This window comes from Saitoella complicata, assembly GCF_001661265.1.
Source record: "Saitoella complicata NRRL Y-17804 unplaced genomic scaffold SAICOscaffold_12, whole genome shotgun sequence".
Lineage (NCBI taxonomy): Eukaryota > Fungi > Ascomycota > Saitoellomycetes > Saitoellales > Saitoellaceae > Saitoella > Saitoella complicata.
The window spans coordinates 120655-146794 of NW_017567003.1; the positions used below are offsets into that span (position 1 = coordinate 120655).

At 52.7% G+C, this 26140-nt stretch overlaps 15 protein-coding genes across 15 annotated transcripts; 7 read left to right on the plus strand and 8 right to left on the minus strand.

Moving 5' to 3' along the window:
* Positions 1–25: 25 nt before the first annotated feature.
* On the minus strand, positions 26–2594 carry SAICODRAFT_71330 (uncharacterized protein; the record flags this gene model as incomplete). Its single annotated transcript, XM_019170673.1, has 2 exons — positions 931–2594; positions 26–843 (listed from the first exon to the last, which is right to left on the minus strand). Exons 1-2 carry the CDS (start codon positions 2576–2578, stop codon positions 26–28), a joined length of 2466 nt encoding a protein of 821 aa, XP_019024013.1. The 5' UTR covers positions 2579–2594.
* A 419-nt stretch (positions 2595–3013) lies between these two features.
* SAICODRAFT_30350 (putative ornithine carbamoyl transferase) lies at positions 3014–4553 on the plus strand. Its single transcript, XM_019167657.1, has one exon. It carries the CDS (start codon positions 3167–3169, stop codon positions 4283–4285), a length of 1119 nt encoding a protein of 372 aa, XP_019024014.1. The 5' UTR covers positions 3014–3166; the 3' UTR covers positions 4286–4553.
* A 108-nt stretch (positions 4554–4661) lies between these two features.
* Positions 4662–6347, minus strand: SAICODRAFT_121756 (uncharacterized protein). Its single transcript, XM_019165370.1, has 3 exons — positions 5858–6347; positions 5317–5802; positions 4662–5267 (listed from the first exon to the last, which is right to left on the minus strand). The coding sequence occupies exons 1-3, from the start codon at positions 6237–6239 to the stop codon at positions 5038–5040; spliced, it is 1098 nt and encodes a 365-aa protein (XP_019024015.1). The 5' UTR covers positions 6240–6347; the 3' UTR covers positions 4662–5037.
* Positions 6348–6520: 173 nt separating this feature from the next.
* SAICODRAFT_121550 (Carboxylesterase) lies at positions 6521–8590 on the minus strand. The gene has a single exon (XM_019165369.1). It carries the CDS (start codon positions 8461–8463, stop codon positions 6802–6804), a length of 1662 nt encoding a protein of 553 aa, XP_019024016.1. The 5' UTR covers positions 8464–8590; the 3' UTR covers positions 6521–6801.
* Positions 8591–9060: 470 nt separating this feature from the next.
* SAICODRAFT_80328 (phosphatases II) lies at positions 9061–10409 on the minus strand. The gene is made up of 2 exons (XM_019171197.1): positions 10321–10409; positions 9061–10260 (listed from the first exon to the last, which is right to left on the minus strand). The coding sequence occupies exons 1-2, from the start codon at positions 10353–10355 to the stop codon at positions 9174–9176; spliced, it is 1122 nt and encodes a 373-aa protein (XP_019024017.1). The 5' UTR covers positions 10356–10409; the 3' UTR covers positions 9061–9173.
* A 697-nt stretch (positions 10410–11106) lies between these two features.
* Positions 11107–12960, plus strand: SAICODRAFT_57214 (methionyl-tRNA synthetase; the record flags this gene model as incomplete). Its single annotated transcript, XM_019169516.1, has 1 exon — positions 11107–12960. One exon carries the CDS (start codon positions 11107–11109, stop codon positions 12958–12960), a length of 1854 nt encoding a protein of 617 aa, XP_019024018.1.
* A 592-nt stretch (positions 12961–13552) lies between these two features.
* SAICODRAFT_49150 (protein-tyrosine phosphatase) lies at positions 13553–14002 on the plus strand (the record flags this gene model as incomplete). Its single annotated transcript, XM_019168952.1, has 1 exon — positions 13553–14002. A coding segment is annotated over one exon (450 nt), but the record flags the coding sequence as incomplete, so codon positions are not given.
* A 355-nt stretch (positions 14003–14357) lies between these two features.
* Positions 14358–15002, minus strand: SAICODRAFT_80336 (altered inheritance of mitochondria protein 19). Its single transcript, XM_019171198.1, has 3 exons — positions 14924–15002; positions 14706–14869; positions 14358–14651 (listed from the first exon to the last, which is right to left on the minus strand). The coding sequence occupies exons 1-3, from the start codon at positions 14968–14970 to the stop codon at positions 14506–14508; spliced, it is 357 nt and encodes a 118-aa protein (XP_019024020.1). The 5' UTR covers positions 14971–15002; the 3' UTR covers positions 14358–14505.
* Positions 15003–15362: 360 nt separating this feature from the next.
* Positions 15363–16738, plus strand: SAICODRAFT_71336 (uncharacterized protein; the record flags this gene model as incomplete). Its single annotated transcript, XM_019170674.1, has 4 exons — positions 15363–15855; positions 15915–16019; positions 16080–16187; positions 16247–16738. The coding sequence occupies exons 1-4, from the start codon at positions 15670–15672 to the stop codon at positions 16736–16738; spliced, it is 891 nt and encodes a 296-aa protein (XP_019024021.1). The 5' UTR covers positions 15363–15669.
* Positions 16739–16794: 56 nt separating this feature from the next.
* On the minus strand, positions 16795–18339 carry SAICODRAFT_7513 (cytochrome b2; the record flags this gene model as incomplete). Its single annotated transcript, XM_019170958.1, has 1 exon — positions 16795–18339. One exon carries the CDS (start codon positions 18337–18339, stop codon positions 16795–16797), a length of 1545 nt encoding a protein of 514 aa, XP_019024022.1.
* A 606-nt stretch (positions 18340–18945) lies between these two features.
* SAICODRAFT_7514 (DUF1742-domain-containing protein) lies at positions 18946–19543 on the minus strand (the record flags this gene model as incomplete). Its single annotated transcript, XM_019170960.1, has 2 exons — positions 18946–19416; positions 19475–19543. The coding sequence occupies 2 exons, from the start codon at positions 19541–19543 to the stop codon at positions 18946–18948; spliced, it is 540 nt and encodes a 179-aa protein (XP_019024023.1).
* Positions 19544–19605: 62 nt separating this feature from the next.
* SAICODRAFT_121846 (CHL4-domain-containing protein) lies at positions 19606–20968 on the plus strand. The gene has a single exon (XM_019165371.1). It carries the CDS (start codon positions 19746–19748, stop codon positions 20934–20936), a length of 1191 nt encoding a protein of 396 aa, XP_019024024.1. The 5' UTR covers positions 19606–19745; the 3' UTR covers positions 20937–20968.
* A 31-nt stretch (positions 20969–20999) lies between these two features.
* SAICODRAFT_7516 (alpha/beta-hydrolase) lies at positions 21000–22058 on the minus strand (the record flags this gene model as incomplete). Its single annotated transcript, XM_019170961.1, has 2 exons — positions 21000–21787; positions 21845–22058. The coding sequence occupies 2 exons, from the start codon at positions 22056–22058 to the stop codon at positions 21000–21002; spliced, it is 1002 nt and encodes a 333-aa protein (XP_019024025.1).
* Positions 22059–22423: 365 nt separating this feature from the next.
* SAICODRAFT_7517 (uncharacterized protein) lies at positions 22424–23902 on the plus strand (the record flags this gene model as incomplete). Its single annotated transcript, XM_019170962.1, has 4 exons — positions 22424–22580; positions 22639–23199; positions 23253–23503; positions 23558–23902. The coding sequence occupies 4 exons, from the start codon at positions 22424–22426 to the stop codon at positions 23900–23902; spliced, it is 1314 nt and encodes a 437-aa protein (XP_019024026.1).
* A 274-nt stretch (positions 23903–24176) lies between these two features.
* Positions 24177–26132, plus strand: SAICODRAFT_80344 (Mpp10 protein; the record flags this gene model as incomplete). Its single annotated transcript, XM_019171199.1, has 3 exons — positions 24177–24488; positions 24597–25071; positions 25111–26132. Coding segments are annotated over exons 1-3 (1749 nt in total), but the record flags the coding sequence as incomplete, so codon positions are not given.
* Between the last annotated feature and the right edge of the window lie 8 nt (positions 26133–26140).

The following is a 26140-nucleotide window of genomic DNA, read 5'->3' on the forward strand; positions in this document are numbered from 1 at the left end:
CGCCGTTCCCTTCCATAGCCCACACCTATATCCTAACCCTCGCACCTATACCAGTTGCGTTGTACCCCACCCAAATCGGCTTCATAGTCCCCACGCTCACCAAACACTTTGCCACAGCATCGATCTTCAAATTGCCTCCAAGAGCCTTCTTCACGATGTCCTTACCCACGCCACTTGGATCCCAGTAGACAGGGAACTTGGGCGTTTCCGTATCGCCGGGGTAGAGTGTGAACGGCTGATCATACGCAAGTCGCCCGAGGAATGTACCGTCGTGTGTTGCGTTCCCTTCGATATCGTAGATGATCAACCGTGTCTCCGGGAACGGGTCGTGCAATATGAAGTTCGCGGACGAGGAAAGGACATGGAAAGTCGCATCTCTCATGAACTCGCGATCATGCCCCTCTTCGCCATCAGCAGGCGGGAACATCTCCGGGACCGGCATCGAAAACTCCAACCCAGCCATCGCCTCTGACAAATTTGGTGACGACGGAATTGATTCTCGATGCGTCCTCAACGTCATCGTCAGATTCTCCTTCGAGACATACGCAGAGATAAACTTCGCCCCAGCCTCCTTCGCAGTCTTCCCCCCATAATGCCCCGGATCAAAGACCGCTTGCCCATGTGCCACGAACGGCTCCCCCGCTCGGACTTTCAAATCCCTCACCGTCGCATCCCCAATAACAGACCCATTATATATCAGGTGCACGTTCATATATGGTATTACCCCTCCATACGGCGTCGTGTTATTCATCCTCGCATCCGCACCAAACGTAATCGACGAATGCGTGGTGCCCATCAGCTTCATCCCCTCGAACTTGGGCTCGAACTCGGACATCGGAAGGCCTAAGCTCAACCTCACCACGTCAGTGTTTGTCACAACCACAACCCGCCGCACGCTCGCTCTGCTCTACCAGGGACGTGGAAGCGTACCGTTCATCCCAATCTCACCCACCGCTGGCAAATTCCTAACCACAAAGTCGCCCATCCCGGACTCGATGCCTGCGTCGACGGAACCTTGCATCCCAATAACCACATCCTTCCCACCAAAAATAACACTCCTCATAATCCCCCTAAACACCACCCCATCCGTAACCTCAAACGGAACATTCGAAATATCCGTCTTAACCACTACATCACCCTCATCATCCCTCCTCGAAATAGCAGGCGCGAAGTCCTTCATCTCCAACCTCCCGAATTTGTCCGGTCCATCGTAGAGATCGACCATAGATGCTCGGACCTTCGTGACGTTCACGCCGAGTTGCATCTCAGAAGGTAAGCCGACGGTTACCTCGATTACGGCACTGACAAGTGGGATGCCGGCTGCGATGGAGAGTTTGACGTTGGACATCTGGAAGTTCTTGATCATGTTTTCAGCTTTGTGGCCGGGAAACGGAACAGGTAGGGTCAGAGATTCGAGGACGCGTGACATCCAGGCGGGCGTATTTGAAGAGGGGACGCCGCGGATGTAGACAGTGGTTGCGTTTCCAGCCAGGTAGGTTAAGAGGAAATCGTCCATTGAGCTCGTATTTCTCCCGTCGCATACCGCGGTCAACGCTGGGTCAAGGCGAGGGACATGGGCACTGAGGTGCAACTCAACGTCCTTCTCGGGTACAATCGGGATCGACGGCGTAGTGGTTTTTGACAGCTCCACCAACTCCTCCGGCGAACACCGCGGCAACAGAATCTGCCAGTCAAGAGACGGCACTGTCAGCCCTACAGGACTCGGGTTACGCATGTGCGCATCAGCAGAGACTTCGATTCCGTTAGTATCGTCTGCCGGATCGCTGAGCAGGATGTTGCTAATGTCTGGGTTTGAGAAGGTTGGGAGATTGTCGAAAGTCATGCGTTCTGATACTTTGCGGGTGCCGATCGGAAACCAGCCCGCTTTTGCCTTGGCTGAGGAGTCTGCCTTCACGGTGATCCGGGAGAGCTTCCCGTCCATGTAGTCGTGGAGGAGAGGCATGAGCTTATCGAGGTTATCCGCTGGTTTGACCAATGTAATAACATCGATGTCATTCTCATGCCCATCACGGATGTCCACGGTCATGGCCGGAACATCGGCAATCCCCAGAGAGAAGCCATCGTAATCCGGCAGAGTGACTTCCATGGAAAACTCCGATAAGTGCACCTTTCTCACAATACCCGTCCCCCACCTCCCGACTCTCCGGATAAACTTGTCATCAACGCGGGACGCATCCAACCCCACGGAACCTCGAGCTTGCATCCAAATACCCTCATCAGTGAAGTTCAACACGCTCGCGTTGTAGAACGAATATGTCATCGCCTCATGTGCATATCGATCTGCGACCGGCGGCAGCTTAATGAGAAGGGTGATGATCGCCGCAATGATCCCAAGCAAAAACAGAACAGCAGCGATGATAGCCACCCAAGAACTTGTAGGACGACGCTCATAAGCACCGATTTCCTCATCCGTCAACCGCTGTCGTCCCTCATATCCATCATGACTCCCATGCGCATCCTCCGACGCACTGGACAAGAGCGGAGTCCTCTCGGTGTTCTGCACAAGGGACGAAGGCTGCCGTGAAGGACCAGCTCCAGACTGTTCTGGCAGTACCATTATGTAAACAGAGCGTTCAAACGTATCGATATGGCGGTAATTTGGCGGTAGTTGTCTAATCAGTGGCTTGGCTGGGCGGCTGAGCGGGGAGTGCTTCACCTGTCCATGAGCGCGTGTCGACGTCAAAGTCCTCGGGGACCGAGCGAGGAAAAATTAACCCCTCGAATAATAACGATCCCATTCCGTAGAGTCGTGAAGTAGGCGTCCTGTATACACATGTGCAGCTCGCATAAGATATCCAGATATGACGACCTCCCAACCTCCAGCCATCCATTCGTACACTACGGAGCACTACAACGGCAGCCAACGCACCATCCAACAGATCAGTCCAACACTTAAAGGAAGGTAGGCTAGGACCTCTCAAGCCCTGAGTAACACTTAGGGGTAATTCCTGTATTGGGTCTAACACTTAGAGGAAGGTGAGCATACTAGGGCTTGGGTTAGTGAGCCCGCGGACTGGCCAATGACGGTCGCCCTTTCACCTGACTCGAGGCATCCACCTGGGCCGCAGCATCAGGCTAAATCTCGCACCAGCACCAAACCCGTTTCGTTTTCCGAATCATCGCTGAGATCTCTACCAATCTATTTATGGCCTCCAAACTCACGTCTTCGCTTTTTCGCTCCTCCCATTTCACCGCTCGCGCTTTCGCACCCTCTGCCTCCGTCTCCCGAGCGCAGATCAAGTACACTTCTTCTATCAGTCCCATCTCCATCTCTCGTCGCAACATGGTTTCCGCCGTCTCTACCTCCGATGTCCGTCACTTGATGACCATCGCCGACCTCACTCCCAAGGAGCTCACCTTCCTCATCGACAGATCAGCAGCGATCAAGGCCGCTACCAAGGCCGGCGAGATCCCCGAGGCCACCGCCCTCAAGGGCAAGACCGTCGCTGTCATGTTCTCCAAGCGTTCCACCCGAACCCGTATCTCTACCGAGGGTGCCGTAACTCACTTCGGCGGACACGCCATGTTCTTGGGTAAGGACGACATCCAGCTCGGCGTTAACGAGTCCCTCTACGACACCTCCCGTGTCATCTCCTCGATGGTCTCCTGTATCGTCGCCCGTGTCAACGGTCACTCCGATGTCGCCAACTTGGCCAAGGACTCCTCCGTCCCCGTCATCAACGCTCTCTCTGATGCCTTCCACCCTCTCCAGGCCCTCGCAGATATCCTTACCATCAAGGAGTCTTTCCCTGATAGACCCCTCAACACCTTGAAGCTCGCTTGGGTTGGTGACGCTAACAACGTCTTGCACGACCTCATGTTCGCATGCGCCAAGGTCGGAATCAAGGTTTCTATCGCCACCCCCAAGGAGTTCCCAGTAAGCGAGGACATGCTCGAGATCGCCCGTGCCGCCGCCGACGAGCACGAGGGCTGCGTCATCGAAACCACCCACGTCCCAGAAGAGGCCGTCAAGGGCGCAGATATCATCGTCACCGACACGTGGATCTCCATGGGTCAGGAATCAGAGAAGCTCACCAAGTTGAAGCAGTTCGCTGGTTACCAGGTCACTAATGAGCTCGCCGAGCGTGGTGGCGCCAACGCCGACTGGAAGTTCATGCACTGTCTTCCCAGGCATCAGGAGGAGGTCTCTGATGAGGTCTTCTACTCCCCCAGATCCGTGGTGTTCGAGGAGGCCGAGAACAGACTGTGGACCATGATCGCCGCCATGGAGACCTTTGTCATCAAGAAGGGCAAATTTGAGTAAGGTGCTTTCTGGGTTCGCAAGAAGTTGATGTGTCTGATTATTTGTACGGCGTTTTTTTCTGATGCGTGATATCCGCATATGCATTTTCAATCGAATCTGAGGCAGCTGGTCATGGCCGACGATGCTCAAGTGCACACGGACCCGAAGTGCCCTGATGTTGTTTGGGGATAGACATAAGCCGCAAGCATATACTACCTGCTGGCTTCAGGGAAAAGGGATTAGGATAGTATAGATTACAAGGTAATAAATTATGATTAACCTCCAGTCAATAAGTTATGGCCAAATCTCCAATGATATATCACCTGGACAAGACAGTGCTGCTACGTCCAGCATCATACATAATCATTACGAAACCTGAATAATCTTCTTCTGTTTCTTCTCCCTCACGCTCTGCTGATGTTAACTCCAACGGTGTAGGATGAGGTATTCTCAACCTAGGTGTTCGAGGTGATCGCGGGGAGAGAGGTGAACCTGATGGTCGTGGGAAAGAAAGGGACCCTAAATTCGAGAATCTTGGCAATGTGGGCGTCCTCGATGGAGACCGTAAGGGTGGAGACAACATGATAGTCGGCGGTGATAAAGGCGAGTTTGTAAGTTGAGGCGATGGTGGTGACGCTGGTGATGGCGGAAGGAGAGGATACTCAGGTGACGAGTAGGCTGAGTCGACCGAGAAGCGAGAGGACCCAGCGTAACTCGGTGGTGGCGGAATGATGTTGATTTTCGGAGGCATTCGTCTGCGAATACTCGGTGGGCTAGATGTGGTGGTTAAGGGGAGGGTTGAGGATAACGGCGTACGGGGTCTTCCTGGCAAGGACGACAGTGTCTGTAACCGAGCACCAATACCAAGATCTTGTCGGTACAAATAATAGTAGTAACCTGCTGAACATACTCCACCCAGGTTGACTACGGTAAATCCGAGCACGGAGAGCACGATATTCTGGATTTCGAGGGCTCCCAAGACAACGCACGGTAGAACAAAACACTGTGAGAATGCCATGTCAGCTCGAAATTCAAAAGATCTGACAGCGTACCAACACATTGCGCCAACAGCGTCAAAGACCACGACACAACTCTTCTCGCAGCCAACCTCTCCAAGTACCGAATCTGGTGGTTTCTCCTGTTCTCAAATGCTCTTCGTTCCTTTTCTGCAGCGAACCCAGATCCAGACAGTCTCGGAAGCTTCATGTCAGTCTGTGAGGGTCGGACGTCTTGTCGACTGCAATGATAACTGACACCTATCATTGCGATAATCATGCTCATCGACAATACTGCAAAGTATGCCAACGAGACCAAGGCCACTCTCCTCGACACACCAGGCCATGTCTTAACAATTTCACTATCGGTACGTCCATGGATGAGCCAAAATTTCGAGGGTGCCCAAGAAGCTATCGAGAGAGCAGCGCAAAAAAAGACAAGTACGAGATTGTGGCGGTCAAGGTCGAAGGATTGTTGGACGACGGTGATGATGAGAGCGTGCATGGCGAAGACGGTAACGATGATGGGCGTAAGCCAAATTGCTGTACGAAAATGTTAGCCTTCTCAAGTGTCAAGAATGGGGATCGTTATTCGTACTCCACCAAAACAGGCCTCGAATAGTTGAAGTCATGGACTCACTGTGTATCGAAGCCAAAACGAGTCGGACAACTCCCCCAATTGCAACTCCAGTGCAGACTGCCAAAGGCATCCTTCTGGCAACTGTAACAGCTGCACCTACTTCTCTGATGGTGACGGTGACGTCGGCACTAGGGTTGAGAAAAAGCTCACGGGTCTGAAGACTGAGTCGTCGAGTTCTCCGACTCCGATAACCGGTCTCCAATATGTGAAGAATGACCAGGAGAGCAAGCAATACGTCTAAGGCGTTGAGAACGAGGTATGTCCACCCAATTGCGGAGGTGAAAACACTAGGTGCTGCTGAGGAGCTTGGAGAAGTCGAAGAAGAAGAGACTGTGGTCATCGTTGATATTCGTGTATTGTAAAGGATGCCAGTGAGCGTGGAAAGGAAGGAGAAGAGCGAGTGACGCGAAAAACGACTGCCAGTAGTGTACCAAGTATCTGTAGCTCAACCCCACTCAATTGCCCTTCACAACTTGGCTGCAGATGAGCGCCACGATGACACTGAACATCCTGGCAGGAGGGCTGTAACCGGCGTCTTCGAGAGTGCTTCAATCTCCATGAGCCTTGCCGCTTGGACTTTCACCGGTTGCAGTCAATATAAGGTTGGGTTGATTTACGAGAAGGTACCCCGGTGTTTCATGACATGCATGGGGCTCAAGCTGGGCTCAGGATTCACGGCAAAGTACTCCGCTATTTCATACAGACGTTCGGCAAAAGAGGGGAAGGTCATTAGGTGATCGCCAATAACATACGTTGTTGTATATAGCATCGCATATTGTCGGATGCCCATCGGTAGGATAGCGGTGTGGGAGTTCTTAAAGAAGCCTGCGAAAAAGAGACGAGAGATTGCGGTACGACGGATGTTTCCGCTCGTTTTATTGTAGCTAAAAACTTTACTCAGCTCAACCGAAAATAGAGTAATCGAAACCAACACTCTGCAAGAAAGAGCAGTCAGTGGGACGAAGGGTCTGGTTAACCTTCGCATCACCCAACAGGTAAGCGTTAAGCTTGTTCGCGCTCTTCACCGGGGACCAAGTCTTATAACCAACAGCGTTAGGGCTACCGGTCTTGGCGAAAGCAACCCAACGGTCCATAACCTCAGCAGAAAGCTTCTTCTGGGAGGAGGTAACAGAAGTATAGGTTCCGAAGGTGAGGTAGAGGTCATCCTCGTGACAGACCTCAGAGCTGGTGCAAAGAGAGAGACCACCGTTGTCAGGAGTGTAAGTGATACCCTTCTCGAACTCGTAGAGGTACACGTTCCTGCCAGAGGAAAGAGTGACGGCGTTGGCCTGAGTGGGACACGTCCAGATGAACTCAGTACCGAGCTTAGCCAAGGCCTCACGAACACCATCGGAGGAGTCATCAGGGGTGTAAAGACCAGAATAGAGAACCTGGATAGCACGGTCCTGACCCATGACAGCAACAGCGACCTGAGCGAAATAGTCAGAGGAGACACCGGGGTAAGGAAGCTGGGCCTCGATGGTAGGGTTGGCCTCGTCGTGAACGGTACCCATGATCATGTCGACATTGACGGGGAGGTTGCCGGCAGCAGCCAAAGCAGAGAAGTCACCGATGATGACAGACCCGTCAATTGCAGGGGAGATGGGCTCAGCGAGAGCGACACCAGTAGACGCAGCAACAAGGTAAGGAGCCTGCTGCTGAATAGCAGCCTGTGCGTTCAAGATGTCGTCGATGCTGGCATTGCGCATGCAGGCAATGTCAGAGCAATCAATGTACGAAGAAGCAATGGCACCAATGATGTCAGCAGAGACATTGCGCGACTGGAGACCGTAATTCTGGGGGTCAGACTGGATGATCGCACGGTCAAACAAACCCTCGGAGGCTGGAGAGGACATGAGCGCACGGATCATGTGACCACCAGAGGACTGTCCAAAGACAGTGACCTTGTCGGCGTTACCACCGAAAGCAGCGATGTTGTTCTGAACCCACTTGAGAGCCATCTGGGCGTCGAGGGTACCCATGTTACCGTTGGTGCCGAGACCGTCGAAGTAACCGAGGAGACCGAGACGGTAGTTGAGGGTGACGACGATGACGCCTTCGGAGGCAAGGTTGGAACCGTCGAACGCAGCGTCGGAAGAACCGCCGACGAGGAAGGAACCACCGTGGATCCAGACCATGACGGGAAGCTTCGAGTTCGAGGAGGTGCTGGAAGGCGTAAAGACATTCAACGTCAAACAATCCTCAGAAGTCTCACGGCCGGAGTACTGAGGACACGAAGCCCCGTACGCTGAAGCATTAAAAACAGCCGTAAACTTCGGAAAGGCAACCGGATCCGCAAACCTCAAGTCATCGACTGGAGGTTGCGCATAGGGGATGCCGAGATACTCCTTTCCAGAAGAAGTGGTGATACCATAAATCGGTCCAGCCGAGGAGGTGTTGATGACGCCCTTGCTACTACTCTTCAGCGACTTGATATAGCTGACAAATTTGGTGATGATTGACCTTTTGCATGCGGTGCTAGAGCTCTTGGCGGCTTCGGCACCAGTACTTGCGAGGAGGATGAGTGCGAGAGCGCAGAGAGTGAGGTTCAAGATTCCACGCATCGTGCACACGCGTGGTTGACAGGTCGATAAAGGCGGCCAGCGTCGAGATGAGTAAGTGTTCTGGAAAAGAAGCTGAGTTGTCAACGAGGGAGCGGCATAACTTATACTCCAGCCGTGGCCGCCCCTCCTTTGACACCACACTGGTCCGTGCGTGGGATCGTACAAGTCATCAATCCTAGACACCCAGGAGAAAGGAAACAAAACGCCCTCATCGCTTCATAGTCCCCACGTAGGCAGTCCAGCAACTGATCGGTTCATTCTTCGTTGCTTTCTTTGCATGGACGGAGTTCATATACCGAATTACCCTTTTGAGACACCAATGATCCCTCACACCACCAAGAGCACAAACGAGCCCCTTGAACGCTGCTCAAGAACGAGAATAGTGTTTCGCTTCTGGTTCGGTGTAAGCGAGTGACAATGGAGACCGACATCCGCGTCCGGGAGGTTGCCGGTTGCCGGGGTATCTGGATGCGGTCATCGTTGGGGTCGTATGAGAGGAGATGAGGCCGTTTCCGGAGGTATCAAGCTTTGATGTGAGGGCCTGAGTGACGGCTAGAGGAGAGAAGCTTCATTATATGAACGACGATCGAGCCATATCACGGCCTTTCTGTCTAGGTCTACCCTTTCTCACAACAGTTTCCGGTGGTGTCTCCTCCATCTGGCGCATGCTCCCCGGGCACGTCACGGCCACAACCCCGCATCACGTACTATCACATCCTCGGCGGCAACATAACCTGACCCCTCCTAGGAACCTCATCAACCCTTCCCCTCTGCACCGCCAACCCCGGTGTAATCCACTCCCCACAACTACACGTCATCCCCTGCCACGCATAATTCCCAATCTTACTCCCACACTTAGGACACCCAAACTTCCCCTCGATCTCGCCCTTGTCGAGTTCAGGCTTCATCCAGATAATTGGGTCGAGGAAGTAGAGACCGCATTGGGTTGGGAGGACGGATTGTGGCGTGAAGGATTGGGGGGAGTAGCGGCGGGTGGAGAAGTGCTTTTCGGGGGTGTGAAGGATGATGTGTTTTCGCTGGGCAATGGAGTGGGAGCATTTTTTGCAGCGAAGTTCGACATCTTTGGTTTGACGTGTTGTTGCAGAAGCCGAAGGTGATGACATTGTTGGGCGAGCGAAGGGATGTGATGTTGCAACCATGTTGACACCCTCACTGTTCTGAGCCACAGTCTTCGCAGCATGTTCCATTGCAAGTCCTCCAGCCTGGCCTGGTAACGAAACACCCACGGGCCCAATAGACATTCCTGCTGTCCTCTCCACACTCTCATACTGCGCAACAACCGGTGCCCTCCCATTTGCCCCTGCCGTAAACGACTCCATCTCCCTCTTCCACCTCCTGTAGCCCGTAGTATCCTCGATCCCATGCGGACACCCCTCACTTTCATAAATCCCCAACTGTCGCATAAACCCTGGGTTTGGCTCAACCTGTGGTCTCTTCTCCCTCATCATCCGCAATGCATCATCCAGGCCGATCTTGAGAGTGCTCATGAGGTATGCAGCAAGGAGGGTTGCGGAGCGGCTTACGCCTGCAACACAGTGGATCATGACCTTATTTGTTGGCGAGGCCTCAAGGGCGGCAGTGATGAAGGTGTTTGAGGTGGGGATGTGGCGAAGGAGGTCTTCGTCGTCAGTATCGTCTACGTCAAGTTGGAGGGTGGTGATGTTGGGTCTGAGAGGGTTTCCAATCTTCAGAACGTTTGCGGCGTCTGTAAGAGCAGAGACGACATGGGTGATGCCGTTCGCCTTCAGGAGGGTGCCGGCACGGACTGTGTACAGGCTGTAGGCTTCAACGTCAGCTCAGACAGCTCCCAGAGCGTATGCTCGTAAGAATTCATACCTTCCAATGTAAACGCGGTCAACGATCTCTTCCATGATGGTTGAGTGTTCGGGGGAAGTCTAATTATTGTACGAGCTCGAGCCTTCTCAGCAGTCGCTGCCGCCGTCCTGCGCATTCAGGGCCCATACGGTACTTCCGCTCACAGGCTCGAAGGAAGCAGCAGCCCAACCACCAACCCCCATAATGGCTGCAGTCAAGATCACAATCCCTTCAGCTCCAAAAGAGTCGCCGCTCTTTACCCAGGCCATCAAAGTCTGCGTCGCCGCCGAAGCATACAAGTCCAAGAACGTCGCCCTCGCCGGCGGAGCCGCACAGAAGACCGTCACCCTCGAGCTCGCGAAGGAGTTCAAGACTTTGATCGAGGCAAATGCGATTGTGCGGTATTTGTTTACGCATGCGTTCCCGGAGAGCCAGATCAGTATCCTTGAGGCTGCGTTGATTGAGTGGGAGGAGAGTTTCCTTACTCCCGCCGTCCAGGACAAGGCTGCCGATTTGGACAGGATCTGTGCCTCTGTTAGCAGCGTCATCGAGAAGGCTGGCTTCACGGAGGCTCAGCCTATCCCTGCTGAGATCATCATCTTCGCGACACTTTACAACAAGCTCTCTACCGCCGATCTTTCCAAGTTCCCAGTACTGGAAAAATGGTTCAAGGACTTCACTGGAAAGGAATACGTCAAAAAGGGTGTCGAACTCGCCGCTCAGCACACTTCCGCCGGCAAGGTCTCCGTACCACAAGACACCACCCCCGCCGGCCCTGCCGCCCGCAAAGTCAAAGCCGGCATCGAGATGAAGACCCTCTACGAGAAGGAAATCCTCCCCAGGAAGGGCGAGAAGAACATCCTCATCACCTCCGCTCTCCCCTACGTCAACAACGTTCCTCACCTCGGAAACATCGTCGGCTCAGTCCTCTCTGCCGATGTCTTTGCCCGCTACAACAAAGCCCGTAACTTCAACACCCTCTTTATCTGCGGTACCGATGAGTACGGAACTGCAACTGAGACGAAAGCGTTGGAAGATGGTGTTACCCCCAAGGAGTTGTGCGATAAATACCACGCTATCCACGCTGATGTCTATAGGTGGTTCGAGATTGGGTTCGATCATTTCGGACGTACGACTACGCCCAAACAGACCGAAATCGCCCAGGACATTTTCATGAGATTGTACGAGAAGGGATACCTCCAAGAAGACACCATGACCCAACTCTGGTGCGAGAAACACCAGGGATTCTTGGCTGACAGATACGTCGAGGGAACATGCCCTAAATGTCTCTACGAAGACGCGAGAGGAGATCAATGCGACAAATGTGGACAACTTCTCAACGCATCCGAACTCATCGAACCTAGATGTAAGTTGGACGGTAACAAGCCCGTGTTGAGGGATTCCAAACACATCTTCCTTGCCCTTGACAAACTCCAAGAGAAGGTCGAGGCATGGTCCAAGGAATCCGCCGAGAAGGGGAAGTGGTCAGCCAATGGCCGTGCGATCACTGAGTCTTGGTTGAAGGAGGGTCTCAACCCCCGCTGTATCACCCGTGATTTGAAGTGGGGAACGCCAGTCCCGCTCGAGGGTTTCACCGATAAGGTGCTTTACGTCTGGTTCGATGCGACGATTGGGTATGTCTCCATCACGGCGAATTACACGGACAAGTGGCAGGAGTGGTGGCAGAATCCGGAAGATGTGAAGTTGTATCAGTTTATGGGCAAAGACAACGTTCCGTTCCATACTGTTGTCTTTCCCGCCACCCTTCTTGGTACGGGACAGAATTGGACGATGTTGCATCACATCAACACGACTGACTACCTCAACTACGAGGGTGGTAAGTTCTCCAAGTCTCGTAACGTCGGTGTTTTTGGAAACAATGCCCAACAAACTGGGTTGTCGCCGAGTGTGTGGAGGTACTATTTGATTATGGCACGTCCGGAGACGAGTGATACGCAGTTTACGTGGAAGGAGTTCGTGTCGAGGAATAACACCGAGCTCTTGGCGAACTTGGGTAACTTCGTGAACCGAGTGATCAAGTTCGTCAACGCCAAGTACGGTGGTGTCATCGCCGAGTACTCCTCCGATCTTGCCGAGGACGATGAGTCCAAGATCGCGCAGTTGAAAGAGAACGTCAACGAGCTCCTCGCGCAATACAACAAGGATCTCGAAGCATCCCGACTCCGTGCCGGTTTGCAGACCGTCATGGCCATCTCCGCCCGCGGAAACGTCTTCTTGCAAGATAACAAACTCGACAACACCCTCTTCGCCGAACACCCCGCCCGCTGTGCAAACGTCCTCGCAGCGGCCCTGAACCTAATCTACCTCATCTCCGCTCTCGCATACCCATACATGCCCTCCACCTCTTCCTCGATCGCTGAACAGCTCAATGCGCCGCTCCGTGCGATTCCGGATGTGTGGAGTAATGATGATTTGCAGACTGGTCACAAGTTGGGGAAGGCGAAGTATCTGTTTGGCAGGGTGGATGAAAAGATGGAGGAGGAGTGGAGGGCGAAGTTTGGTGGGGGATCTGGGACGCCGGTGGTGGATGAGAAGAAGGAGGCGAAGAAAGCCCAGAAGGAGGCGAAGAAAGCGAAGAAGGCTGCGGAGAAGGCCGCTTCTGCCGAAGGAGAGAAGAAGGAGGAGGAGGTTAAAGCGTAAAGGATGGGACAAGATAGCATAGTTGAGGGGTAGACGAGCGTGTGAGCTTTTTGGGAAGTACGATAGTGCCAGTGCACGTGTACATTTTACATTCAACATCGACAAAAAGATGAGGGGGAGTCATGGCGTTTATTATGTGGACGATAGCACGTAACGAATGAATAGTAGAAGGAATTCAACATTCTTTCTGGTTCGAAGCTTAATCCACGGATGAGGTCTTTTTGCCTTATCTGTCTTCGCAGCCACTCACTTTCGCACCCGCGCATTGTTGCTCGTGAACGGAGCGGCGGTCCGTCCGACGACGCAACATTCGGTAGAGAACCTTGGAAGAGAAGACAAAACGACACAAAACATTTAGACGGCCATGAAGCTTCGATCATAGACAGCACCTTCTCAAGGCAAGCAGGCAGGCAGTTACTTGCAAGCAATCAGAGCTATAGACGCTTCCGACATGGCCATGGTCGAGGATTCAACACCAACGACAGCGCAATCCGTCACATCCGACCCCGAAACTGTCGACGCGTCGAAACATCCCATCGACCCAAATGACGCCTCTCAAGATGACCTCCAACCCGGCGAAACCTACCGCATCCCCGAAAACTTCGCCATGATCTCCCCCGGCCTTTACCGCTCCTCTCTCCCTAAACCCCCGTCCTTCCCCTACCTCAAGAAACTGGGATTGAAAACGATCATCCGGTTGAATCAGGAAGAGTACCCGGAGGAGAATGTTGCGTTTTGTGCGCGGAATGGGATCAGGACGTATCATTTCGGTGTACCAGGGAACAAGGAGCCGTTTGTGAAGGTGCCGGAGGAGGAAATCACGCGTGCGTTGGCGGTGATACTGGATCTTGCGAACCACCCGATACTCATACACTGCCGAAGCGGGAGACATCGAACAGGGTGTTTGGTGGGGTGCGTGAGGCGGATACAAAATTGGGCCTTGACGGTCATATTTGACGAATACCGCTCGTTCGCGAACCCGAAGAGTAGGAGTTTGGATCAGCAGTTTATTGAGTTGTATGATTTGGGACGCGTGTGGAGGCGGATAGGTACGAAAGGGATTGAGAGACTACCTTGGCGGTTGGAGGTTGGGGAGGAGGCCAGGGCGCAGGCGATGATTGGGGAGGAGAAGGAGTGTGATGGGGAAGGCGGGGAGATTGATGATGAAGGTTATGGGAAGAGTTTGCCAAATGGGAGTATTGATACGGCGGAAGATGAGTGCTCCTGATGGAGACAGAGAACAGTAATAATGTGGAAATTGGAAGGTTGGAGTATGGAAATAGGGTATGGCAATTGAAGCCTGAACGAGGAAACAGAATTACGGAACAGGGAACACGGAGTCGAAGACAGGAAAGTCCGACAGGAGGAGTATTGCATGCGTGGATTCGTCTGCTGGGGACATATAACTTGCAGGACTACAACGACGGTATTTATAATCAGTATTACATATACGCTTAGGGAACAATTTATTCGAGATGCAGGGTATCTATGCTAATTGACGAGATCTTGAATCATCGCTTCACTCGTTTCTCGTCTCGCAAATGTTCAGTGGAATCCCGCGTAATATGACCCATACGCCGCCATATTCCCCAGCGCCAGCATCGTCAGTCCAAGTGGCCACGGTCTAAACGAGAACAACCCTTTCCGCCCATTGATAAGGAGGTAGCCCATCGACCACGCCGTCGTAACTCCTATTTGCATCGTCAGCTATAGACCTCATAAGTCTGATATTTACGGATTCAAACCTGCTCCATTATGATGCTCTCCTGTCATCGTAAAATACCCCGATAGCGCCGTCACACCACCAATAAACGCCGTCGATATTGGCCCTGGGTATCCGTGGAGATGTTGTCGAGTTTTAGGCAGTGTCGCGAGTAAGGCGCCCGAGAAGGTCCATGCTGGTATTGGTCTGTAAGGCGGATGTCAGCACCTTCCATCGCAGAAACAACGACCTCCACCCTACGATGTAGCCCATTGTCTTTGAAGCTTTCGTAATGCCTGATAATCCATCTTGATATTTTGTTGGAGGTTAAGATGTTGTACGTGCATGGCGTTTTAAGCTCGAGGACTTGCAGGGCTGGTGGTTCGCTTGGTGGTGAGGCCGTGTGACCTAAACACCAGAGCACCCCCTTTTTCAGCATTCAACCCACGATGAACACCAGGGATGAATGCTATCCAATTGAGTTCTCTACACCTCTTCTGAGCTTGAAAGACACTTCACAAGCATTACGGTTAGATTTCGGAGTGAGGTGGAGGGTGAAGTATCCTGATGAGGAGACGAGGAAGGGATGGAAGGAGGCCGAGGTATTGGCAGCTCAATGCATTGAAGTGCTCTTGTGTTTGCGGCATATTCGACACACTAGCTAATAGCTGGAGCACAGTTGCGAATTCAATTGGGATGGAGGGGGGTGAATATCACGGAGAGCTTGGTGGACAAGTTTGGGCTGGTAATAGCAAAAGCGAAGGTTCCATTCCGTTCTTGCATGGCCATGTATGCTGGTTCTAATGCGGTCGATTGGAACAGATCTGGCACCAAATCAACCTTCACGCCGAGTATGACCTTCATGGGAAGGACCACGCTCACCCGTGTTCTGTGTTAAGTATTGCGACTTGCATTTGTCGCTTTCATGCACATATTGAAGGTGGAGTACAGTCCGTTTGCGTCGAGCTCCCTCTGCACCACAGCCTACCATCCCAGAAGACCTTCCCATGGCTCAGTTCACAGCTTTGAATCTAGAGTTAGACTTTACCATTTACTACTCACGCATCGTGCCTCAAGCAACAACACCATCGATAGCGGCAATGGTACCACTCGTTGACGCTGCGCTGAGGTCATTGATTGCTGATAAGCTGGCCAAGAGGGCTCCGATGGTCTTCGCAAGGGGCTGCTTGAAGGTCACTACTTCTCGTCAAGACCGGGAAGAAACGTGGCTAACGAGCACTGGTGACATTAGAGGGTTGCTAATCATTCTCAACATTTCGAAGAACTTGGTCGAACGCTTTGTAAATTTGCGGCAAGGACTGATGACATGGATATGAAGAAAGCATTCGAAACACTCGTAAGCATCACCCAGAATGAACTTTCTGAACACTACGTCCTGACATGAAATTTCCTTCAGGCTATCGACACAGATCTGGACGAACCGTGGAAACGCCTTCAACTACCCCTGTGGAAGTATACTACCCACCGACTATATATAACACCTGTAAAGCGTGATTTACATGAAGTAGGGGTTCTGGGACTGAAGTGAGGCTATCTCAAGCTGACGTGAAGAAAACCTTACAGATTACCCTCGAAACACATGATGAAGAGGTTTCGTCTGATGAGATGGAGGCTGATGATGTCTTCATGGATGATTCGAATTCGGAGTATCCAGATTCTGAGGATGACGATGAGTTTCCCTTCAGCGAACTCGATACACCGCAGACGGCATATGTTCCCACGCCATCACAATCTGTCAGTGCACCCGCAACCCAATTTCCCCTGCCAGACAGTCAACCTATCGTCAACTTAGACGACGACGAGTTTTTCGTCTTCTCCGACGATGAAGACGCGTTACATGGCCCTTTCTCCCAGCCGCTTAAGAAACGACCAAAGCTCTCACCCTCTTCTAAAGTATACGAGGGTACGCAAGCGTTGATACAACGGCAACCTCTGAACGAGCTGAAGAATACCACCTTCGATGAAGCAATAGACGAGGCGGAGTTTCCATTTTCCGACGCGGAGATGGACGAGATACAGGATGAAGATGATATCATGTCAGAGCTGAATGAATAGAGATACATAAACCCACACTACGTCCTGGTATACCTGATATCTAAACATTCGCACCCTTACAACTTCGACGTCCACCTCTTGATCCCCTCCATATTCGGCAATACAACATCATCCACAATCGCTTGATCCAACATCTTCGTATTAACCAGATGTGGCCCCAACTCACTCAACTTCGTAACCCCAATCAACCTCATCGCGATATTCATCTCTTCCGTCAGGATCTCGATAGCTCTAAGTACACCGTCCGTTCCCCACGCCGAGAGGGCATACAGGAACGGCCGTCCGAGCGCGACTCCACGAGCGCCAAGACACAGAGCTTTGATAATATCCGTACCGCGACGAACACCACCATCGAGGTAAACTTCAATCTTCTCCAGCACCCACGGCGCATGCTTCCGGATCTCAAGTAACGTGTGTAAACCCGTCGGCGCATAATCCAGCTGTCTCCCCCCATGATTCGACAAAATAATCCCCCGGATACCATACTCCACAGCCAACACAGCATCCTCGACAGTCTGCACGCCCTTCAGCATAATCGGTAAATTGGCCGTCGACTCTCGGATCCATTCCAGATCCGCCCAAGACACGTTCGGAGACTGATATGTCGATATGGCCGCCGCGACACTCAGCTGTGGTTTCGGCTTGGCGGAGGTGTTGGATGGAGCGCCTTGTGGGAGATCAGCGGCGCCTTGTCCTTGAGGTTGATCAGGACCTTGTTGGAATCCGGTGGTGAGTTGGACGTCATCGTCCATCTCGACAGCCACCTTGGCGCGTTCGTCCGCTTCGCGTTTTCCCGGGATAGCGGTATCGACGGTGAGTAAGATCGCCTTATACCCCGCCGCCGCAACGCTCTTAAGCAAGGTTTTCGATTTGGAGACATCGCGGTTGACGTAGAGTTGGTACCACAATGTCTGGTCGGGTGTGATTTTCGAGTTCGCGATCGTGTCGAAGGCAACAGACGCGTTCGCTGATACTCCCTGAATGAGACCAGTTCGGCCACAGCCGCGGGTGATGCAGAGTTCGCCGTCTGGATGGCCGAGACGTGCCATAGCTGCCGGTGCGACAAAGAATGGCAGCGCAGTCTCGCTACCGAGGAACCTGGTACTAAGCGAGACATGTTCGACATTCCGCATAACACGAGGCCGGAACAGGATCTTGGAAAATGACTGTTGGTTGAGGGTATGCGTGAACGTATCCTCCGCCGACGACGAATAGTACGCCCACGCCTTCGTACTCAAGAACTGACTGGCGATCTCCTCAAAATCATGAAGATTAATACATTGACTCAACGGTTTTCTCTGCCTCTCAGCTTTCTCCTTCGCTGTCTGTTCCGCCCTACTCGGGGGCTTCACAACCGCCACGATCGTCTCCGGATCAACAGGCCCAAGGTGCTTCTCCTTCGGTAACGACTCCTCAATCGTCCCAGGGGGGTGAATCGGGTCGTATTCCTCCGTCGCGTCTCGTCCGGCGTAGCGTAGGATTATGTTTGCACCACCCGGGTGATCCGGAAGGAAGTCGGTGACATCATAGGCGTTTCCGGAGATGATCACCCAGCAGCTTTCTTTGTTGTTGTGTTTCGCGACTTCTTTTGCGTCGAGCATATTCGTTTGAGGGGGGGTGGGAGTGCTGATCTGTGTTGCTGAGTGTTTGAATTTGATAGGGTCTTATATACCCAGATAGGTGTTGAGGTTGCGGGGTTGGCGAATTCGAAGGTTGGCGCGGGGAACTGCATGAACCTTAATTTCGGCTCGATGCACTCCGGAACTCGAAAACTCCCAGAAAGACTCAATGTTCGAAAGATTAGCAGGTCGCAGTCGAATATCGCAAGATGTGTTGCTATTGCCATTGCCGAAAAACATTAGAGCACCTAGCCGCAGCTTGCCTGCCTCAAATAAACTGGTTGCTATTCACACATCCATAGGTACCTATGCTTCTACACGCGAAAGCGTAGGGCAGCCCCGGAGCGAAACCTTTATCAGTGGCCCAGCGGCCCGTAGCATAAAAAACGACGGGTAGGCACCAACCTTGGATATGTAGCTTCATCTCGAGCGAGGAAGTTGCCGTACGCGTGCTGATCGGTTGATGATGTCTTCGCTTCTTTCCAGCCATACTTTGTTGGCAAGGGTGGGCGGATTTCCTGATCATACCGCTCTTCTCCTCGTGCATTCATAGCCTATCCCATGGCTTCTCAATTATCCACCCAACGTTCACACGCCCTTGTCACCCGGTTTACTCCTCGGCACAGACGGAAACGCCGTACCCCCACCCGCTAGCATCTGCTGCGTCTTCTTCTGTCTCTGGAGTTCTCTCCATCTGCTTGCGCGCATAGCATATATCTGGCGATGGAGTGTGAATACGCGCGGGTCGGGTGCGGGGGTTGGAGTTGCGGTTGGTGAGGAGGGTTTGTCTTCCTTCTTGTCGTTGTTGGTGTCGTCTTTTTTCTTGTCTGAGTCGGCGTCTTTGTCGGTGTCTTTATCTTTCTTTAATTGTTTCTCGGCATGCTTCTTCTTTAGTCTCTCCACCTCCTTCTCGATCTCCGCTTCCCGTGCTTTCTTCGCCTCGGCTTCCTTGTCGACCACAGGCGTAGCAAAACCCGTATCACTCAAATGACTGTTACACGCGTAAAAGAAATCGGATTGATCTGGCGTGATTAAAACCGTCGTCGTGAACTTCTTGCACTGTTGGTTAAAACAGGTGGTTAACGATTAAGATCACCAGCGAGTCTTGCGAACCTACAATGAAGCAAGGTTTGTCATTCGCCGCCGTTCGCTTGTGATAAAGGTTTGTGAATGGAGGAGTCGACATCGTGATGATTGGGGCTGTATGCTGAAGTGCCGTTTGGCGGGAAGTTGGCGGGTTTGTGCAGCGATGTACGGGCCCTCGCTTGCGCCGGTGCAGCGGAGCATACGGAGAGACCAAAACACAACACCAAAGGAATTGAACGATCAACACAAAGTTATCAGTCATTTGACGCGTCATTGCTGTTGTTGAAGCTGTGCTCATCCAGATGGCACCCTCAATATCCATCCCAAACTCACACCTCATCCCTCACTCAGCCGCAACCCGACGTCTTCTCGGCCGCGTAAGTAAAGATGCACTAATTGATCTTATAACCTCCTGGCTCTCCGCCCCAAACCTCCATCCCCGACACGTCGACCCAGAAGACGACCAAGAAACCCTCCTCAGTCCCGAAGACGCCAAAGACTGGTACGAATGCTGCCGAACCGGGAACGGCGGTAAACGCGCAGCGATCAATAGAGTGATCGAGGTCGATTGGAGTGAAGGGTTGAGTTGCCTGCAGATTGCGGAGGTGGATATGAGGTACACGATCGATACCCCAACCTCACAGACCTACACCGCTGCACGCCTACACTATCCACCAAACACACCCCTCCCACCCCTCCACTCACCATCCCTCGCATACGGGCTCTCACAATCCCTGTCGCCATTCTTCAAACACCATATTTATTCAGTGCAGCATCCAACTCTACCCCTCCACCTCCTCCGCCTCCAAATCCACGACCCACCAACACCGCAGACCCTTGCCCTTCTCCCACCACCCAAGAAGATCCTATACATCGCGCACTGTGAGGGGTCGAACCATGTCTTCCATACCGGAATCGGTGGTGCATACTACGACATCCTACGACAATGTGTAGGGGAAGTCTTCGGTAACTTTGGGAACGGGAGGAAGGGGATGAGGGTAGAGGTCAGGGGTACGGAGCTCGTCACGAGGAGCTTGGAGACGATGGCGGAGTTGAGGGGTGGTGGACGGGGTGCGGGAACGGCGGGCGGTGCGTGGGGAGTATATGCGAAGGACGAAGTTGACGATAGTCCGCTACAAGCCATTCCTACACCGGCGAAGGAGGACGTGGCAGATGGGGAGGAGGACAGGGAGATAAGGAAGAGACGGAAGATTGCGGAAGCGAGGTTTGGGGTTGACAGACCGCCCGTACTGGAACGTGTTGATTTTAGGCTCGAGGAGACGTTTTTGACGGGGGATGCTTGTGAGGATATCGCTTTCGTGCCGAAGCTCCAGGTCCGGTTCGAGGGTTCGAATGTCTTCGAAGGATTGAAGGAGCTTGTGATTAAGGGTGTGATTGACGGGGTCAAGATGCCGGGATGGATGACGGGTGAAGAGGGGGTCACGACGGGTGTAGTAAAGAACGGGAGAGTAGTGAAACGAAGCTTAGATTGATTGAATAGTGGTAAGGGGATAAGTGATATGGTGGGTATACCTAATATACAACCCGCCTCATGATCAGACGGACAGATTGAGCGCAGTTCTCATCCAGTTCAAGATCTCCTTGGCGGATCGCTCGGGGTCTTCTTCGAACACGAAATGTCCTGGTCCTTCCAACCCCTTGATCCGAAGTAAACCCTCATCCTTGACCCAGTCTTTCCAGCACACCCGAATGAGATCAGAGGGCCCAAGGTTACCGATAGAATGTAACGCAAACGTCGGAACCTCAAGTTTATCCCCCCTCTCCTGATCCTCCCTCTGCTCCTCCACATCAACCGTCGCACCCGCACGATAATCATTACAGCTCCCATTAACGACATCACCCCTCCTGAAACTCTTGACATACACATCCATCGCACCCCCTTCCTTCAACTTTTCGAGATATTTGTCTTGACCAGCCCATGAGGCGATTTTGTCGGGGATGAACCACTCTACGCCTGCGCCTTGGATCATCTTTTCGGGGCGAGGGTAGGGCTGGGCGAGGAACATCCAGTGGTACATCTTGAGTGCGATTTTGTTGTCTCCGCCTTGGCTTGAGCAGCATCTTTTCCAATTCTCGAGTGTTGGGACGATATCGGCGACTACGACTCCGATCACCTTAAACTTCTCGCTTTGTTTCATGTCGATTGCCATGCGGTGAGCGACCCTCGCTCCGCGGTCGTGACCGATGAGGATGATCTTCCGCGGGGTTGAGGTGGAAGATTGGAGGCAACGGGACATTACGTCCAGGATTTCCTTACCCATCGAGCGCTTCGAGTAAGCGTTCGTGTCCTTGGTTGATTTATTCGCAGAAGAGTCGCCGTAACCTGTTCCACGATAGTCAGCGTCTCGTACTCACGAGACTGTGAAGCTAACTACGGGACCTGGAAGATCGGGAAGAATGATAGCATAATCCTTCGGCAGCAACGGGATCAAGTGTCGGAACATGTAGTGGTTCTGTGGATACCCGTGCAAGAGGACGAGAGCCGGTTTCTCCGGATCACCGTCGCCGGGACGGTAGAGGGTGTTGATGGAGGCCATGGAGGAGGTGGCGATTTGGGAGCCGGAGAAGCCGTCGAAGGCCTTTGAGACTGACATCTCGAAATCAATTCTTTCTCGAAATCAATTCTTTGAGGTGATGGAGTCTCCTACGCCATGGATTCGCGCGCTGCGGACCGGATGCGACACACCGCAGGGTCCGAGGACTCGGAACGTCCTTGGCGACAGAAACGGCAACCTTAAACAAAACATTCCCCTCATACACCATGGAATCAGACAGTCGAAAATCCATACCCATGCCCCGCCGTCCATCCCACAACGACGACTCTCCTATGTCTCGACCATCGATAGGCAGTCAACCGCGCTCCTCTCAATCATCCTTTCTCTCCGAATTTGATTTCGCGGAGGGTTTACCAGATCTTGATGAAGACGATCATGGAGGGCATGGGAGATCAGGGAACGGGATGCAGAAACCGCTGTTGGGGAATATTGCTGCGCCAGCGGTGACGATGGCGGGCGGGGAGGAAAGTGGGGATGAGGAGGATCAGATTAAGATGCCGCAGGAGGGTGGGGGTTTGGTGAATTCGTTCTTTAACATGTCGAACTCAATCATCGGGGCAGGTATGATTTAGGATCCCCTTATGCATCCTTTGCGATGAAGCTGACTTTAGTCGTACAGGAATTATCGGCCTTCCCTTCGCCTTCAAAGAAGCCGGCGTAGTAATGGGCATCGTCCTCCTCATCGTCCTCGCCATAATGACCGACTGGACAATCCGTCTCATCATCCTTAACGCCAAAATGTCCGGAAAAGACAACTACCAAGACATCGTCTCCCACTGCTTCGGACCCAAGGGCTTCTTTTTCTGTTGTTTGGCGCAGATTAGTTTTGCGTATGGTGGCATTGCGGCGTTCTGTGTGATCATTGGGGATACGATTCCGCATGTGCTGAGTGCCCTCATCCCTGGATTGAAGGATATTCCTGTGATTGGGCTGTTAGCAAACAGGGAAGCGGCGATTGTGTTTTGCACAGTATTCATTTCGTACCCGCTCAGTTTGTATCGGGATATTAGTAAACTCGCGAAAGCATCCGCGTTGGCGTTGGTCAGTATGGTGGTGATCATACTCACAGTTATCATCCAAGGCCCACGGGTCCCGGATACAGACGACTGGCGTGGCCGCAAAGTTGAGTGGGCAGTCTTCGACATGGGCTTCTTCAAAGCCATCGGTGTCATCTCTTTCGGTGCGTAGCTGCACAGCAGTACTTTAACTCTCATTGCTAACGTCTGCGTACAGCTTTTGTCTGCCACCACAACTCTCTCCTCATCTACGGCTCCCTCAAGAAACCAACACTAAACAGATTCACGACCGTTACGCATTGGAGTATGGGTATCTCGCTCGGAGCGTGTCTGATCATGGCGCTGGCGGGGTATTTGAATTTCAAGGATAAGACTGTCGGAAATATCTTGGTGAATTTCCCACCTGAGGGGGAACCCGGAAGCAACCTGATGGTTACCTTCGCCCGATTCTGCTTCGGATTCAATTGCGTATGTACTTTGCAAATGATTTCTGGAAAGGGATGCTTATCGTCGTACATACAGTTCACAACCCTTCCCCTCGAAGCCTTCGTCTGCCGCGAAGTCGTAACCTCCTATTACTGGCGCCATACCCCCTTCTCCCTCCGCCGCCACGTCCTCCTCACCTCCGCCTTCGTTTTCAGTGGGATGTGTATCTCGCTCCTAACAACTGACCTCGGTATCGTTCTACAACTCGCTGGATCCACCTCCGCTGTTGCGCTGGCGTATTTGTTTCCGACGCTGTGTTGGTTGAAGGAGGCGGAGGGGCCGTGGTGGGGGTGGAAGAAGTTGCCGGCGGTTGGGTGTGCGGCGTTTGGGATGATTGTCATGGTTGTTACGAGCATTGAGGCGATTTGGAGTCGGTTGTAGGCCTGGTGCCCCGGCTGCGGCATAGGTTTTTGGGCACGGGAATGGGCATTGCATTGCTATAGACGATCATACCTGTTAAGAAGAACTACAAAACTTCCACACATGTCCTCAAATGCATCCTCGTTTACCATCATGAGAGTTAATGCCCTTTCATATTTATATCCGTTTGATTTACTCTGCAACGGCCCTCGCAACTGTTCCTGGTACTTCCTGATAACCAACTTTTTTGGCGCACGTGAATTCGTTGCGCTCGAAATAGCAGCGAGGCGGCAAAAGGTTTTGAAGAGCAACCAGTTGACGAATTCGACTCGTACAAGGTCGTTCCAGCATCAACATGGCCGATCAAATAGCTACCCCGACAGATCAGCATCAGACGTCGTTGTCCTCTCTCGTTAACACCCTCGAGACCGCACCCGAGACTTTCTTGACGCCTACGCCCGCTCTTCATGCTTCGACCCTTGTAGTGGCTAAGCGCCTTCTCGACCCCGTCGCAAAACAGTTTTCGAACGTGTTCAATGAGATTTACTTGCAGGGGATGGACGTTGAGCAGATCTGGGAGCAGGTTAGGATGGTGACGGATGAGGTGGTGGATGATGTTATGGAGGTTGAGGTTGAAGATGAGGAGGATGATGTAGATGAGGACGGGCTTGAGGGCTTGGAGGATGAGGATGTGAGTGATGTGGATGATGAGGAGGATGAGGAGGAGTATGGGAGTGAGATGGAGGAGAATGAGTTTGAGGGGTTCCATAGTGAGGACGAGGAGGGTGTGGAGGGGGAGAGTTTCCTTGATACTGAAGCCGAGGAGGACTTTGAGGAGGAGGAAGAGGATGAGGAGATGGAGGGTGACGCATCCATTGACCGTGATGTCGACGAGCAGATGTTTGAGAGCGACGACGAAGAGAACGATGAAGAGGGCGACGCCGCCGATGAAGAAGCTGGCGAGGAGTACACAAAAGACGTCTTCGGCCTCAACGACAAATTCTTCTCCATCGACGATTTCAACCGCCAAACTGAGGAAATGGAGAACCGCAACATGATGGACGAAGACGACGAGATCGACTACTTTGCCGACCCAGATCAGCAAAACGTCGAGGGCGAGGAAGACCAGCCTGAGGAGATCAAGTACGAGGATTTCTTTGGTCCTAAGAAGGGTGCGAAGAAGGTTGCTGGTGGTAAGAGAAAACGGACGGCTGGTGATGATGGATCAGAGGCTGAGAAGCAAGAGGAGGAGGAGGACAACGATGACCAGATCTTTAACCGCATGCAGAAAGACTTGTTTGCGGATGAGGAAGAGGATGAGCGTGACGCTGTCGGTAAGCCCGCGTCTGCCGCAGCGAAGCGCCAAGCTGCCATCGCCGACGAGATCCGAAGATACGAGATGGAGAACATCGGGAAGAAGGATTGGACGATGATGGGTGAGGCGAAGGCGAGGGACAGACCAACGAACGCTCTCCTCGAGGAGGATGTCGAGTTTGACCGTGCGGCAAAGCCCGTACCGGTCATCACCGAGGAGACCACGCAGACGTTGGAGGAAATCATCAAGCAACGAATTCTTGACCAGAACTTTGATGATATTGTTCGGAGACATCCGGACTCAATACCGGAGTTCAAGGCGAGCAGGTTGTTGCCCGATATCGACAACGAGAGATCTTCGAAGTCTCTGGCGGAGCAGTATGAGGATGACTACCAGAAGAAGATGAATCCGACAAAGACGGATGCACGGGATGAGAAGTTGTACAAAGAACACGAGGAGATCTCGAAGTTGTTCGCGGATATCGTACACAAACTCGATGCGCTGACTTCCTACCACTACACGCCCAAACCACCAACAGAATCCATTACAGTCGTCACCAACGCACCCACAATCGCGTTGGAAGAAGCCCAACCAACTTCCCTCGCCGCAAAAGACCAACTCGCCCCTCAAGAAGTCTACTCCGCCGACCGCCGCGCCATGCGCGCCGAAGGTCTCCTTGTCGGTCCCTCCGGACTCCCACAAGCCCGCAGCGAAATGTCCCGCGAAGAAAAAGCCACGAATCGCCGTCGCGACAAACAGAGACTCAGGAAGAAGCTCCGTGCGGAGAACGAGAAGAAGGCGGTGGACGAGAAGGCGGGGAAGAAGCAGAGTCAGAAGGACATGGATGGAGATGTTGTGAAGACTTTGAAGAGTGCTGGGGTTACGGTTATTGGGAAGGGTGGAGAGAAGAGGGATTTGCAAGGAAAGTTGCAGCAGGGTGGGAA

What these genes read in the sequence shown, in the direction of transcription:
- SAICODRAFT_30350 (XM_019167657.1), top strand. Translation starts at nt 3,167, where the DNA reads ATGGCCTCCAAACTCACGTCTTCGCTTTTTCGCTCCTCCCATTTCACC.
- SAICODRAFT_121756 (XM_019165370.1), bottom strand. Translation starts at nt 6,239, where the DNA reads ATGACCACAGTCTCTTCTTCTTCGACTTCTCCAAGCTCCTCAGCAGCA. An exon ending in TCGAGGCCTGTTTTGGTGGA is followed by an intron (nt 5,803 to 5,857) that starts GTACGAATAACG and finishes ATTTTCGTACAG; the next exon opens with CAATTTGGCTTACGCCCATC. An exon ending in GCTGTTGGCGCAATGTGTTG is followed by an intron (nt 5,268 to 5,316) that starts GTACGCTGTCAG and finishes GCATTCTCACAG; the next exon opens with TGTTTTGTTCTACCGTGCGT.
- SAICODRAFT_121550 (XM_019165369.1), bottom strand. Translation starts at nt 8,463, where the DNA reads ATGCGTGGAATCTTGAACCTCACTCTCTGCGCTCTCGCACTCATCCTC.
- SAICODRAFT_80328 (XM_019171197.1), bottom strand. Translation starts at nt 10,355, where the DNA reads ATGGAAGAGATCGTTGACCGCGTTTACATTGGAAG. An exon ending in GACCGCGTTTACATTGGAAG is followed by an intron (nt 10,261 to 10,320) that starts GTATGAATTCTT and finishes TGAAGCCTACAG; the next exon opens with CCTGTACACAGTCCGTGCCG.
- SAICODRAFT_80336 (XM_019171198.1), bottom strand. Translation starts at nt 14,970, where the DNA reads ATGGATTATCAGGCATTACGAAAGCTTCAAAGACAATGGGCTACATC. An exon ending in CAAAGACAATGGGCTACATC is followed by an intron (nt 14,870 to 14,923) that starts GTAGGGTGGAGG and finishes TCCGCCTTACAG; the next exon opens with ACCAATACCAGCATGGACCT. An exon ending in AGAGCATCATAATGGAGCAG is followed by an intron (nt 14,652 to 14,705) that starts GTTTGAATCCGT and finishes CGATGCAAATAG; the next exon opens with GAGTTACGACGGCGTGGTCG.
- SAICODRAFT_121846 (XM_019165371.1), top strand. Translation starts at nt 19,746, where the DNA reads ATGGCACCCTCAATATCCATCCCAAACTCACACCTCATCCCTCACTCA.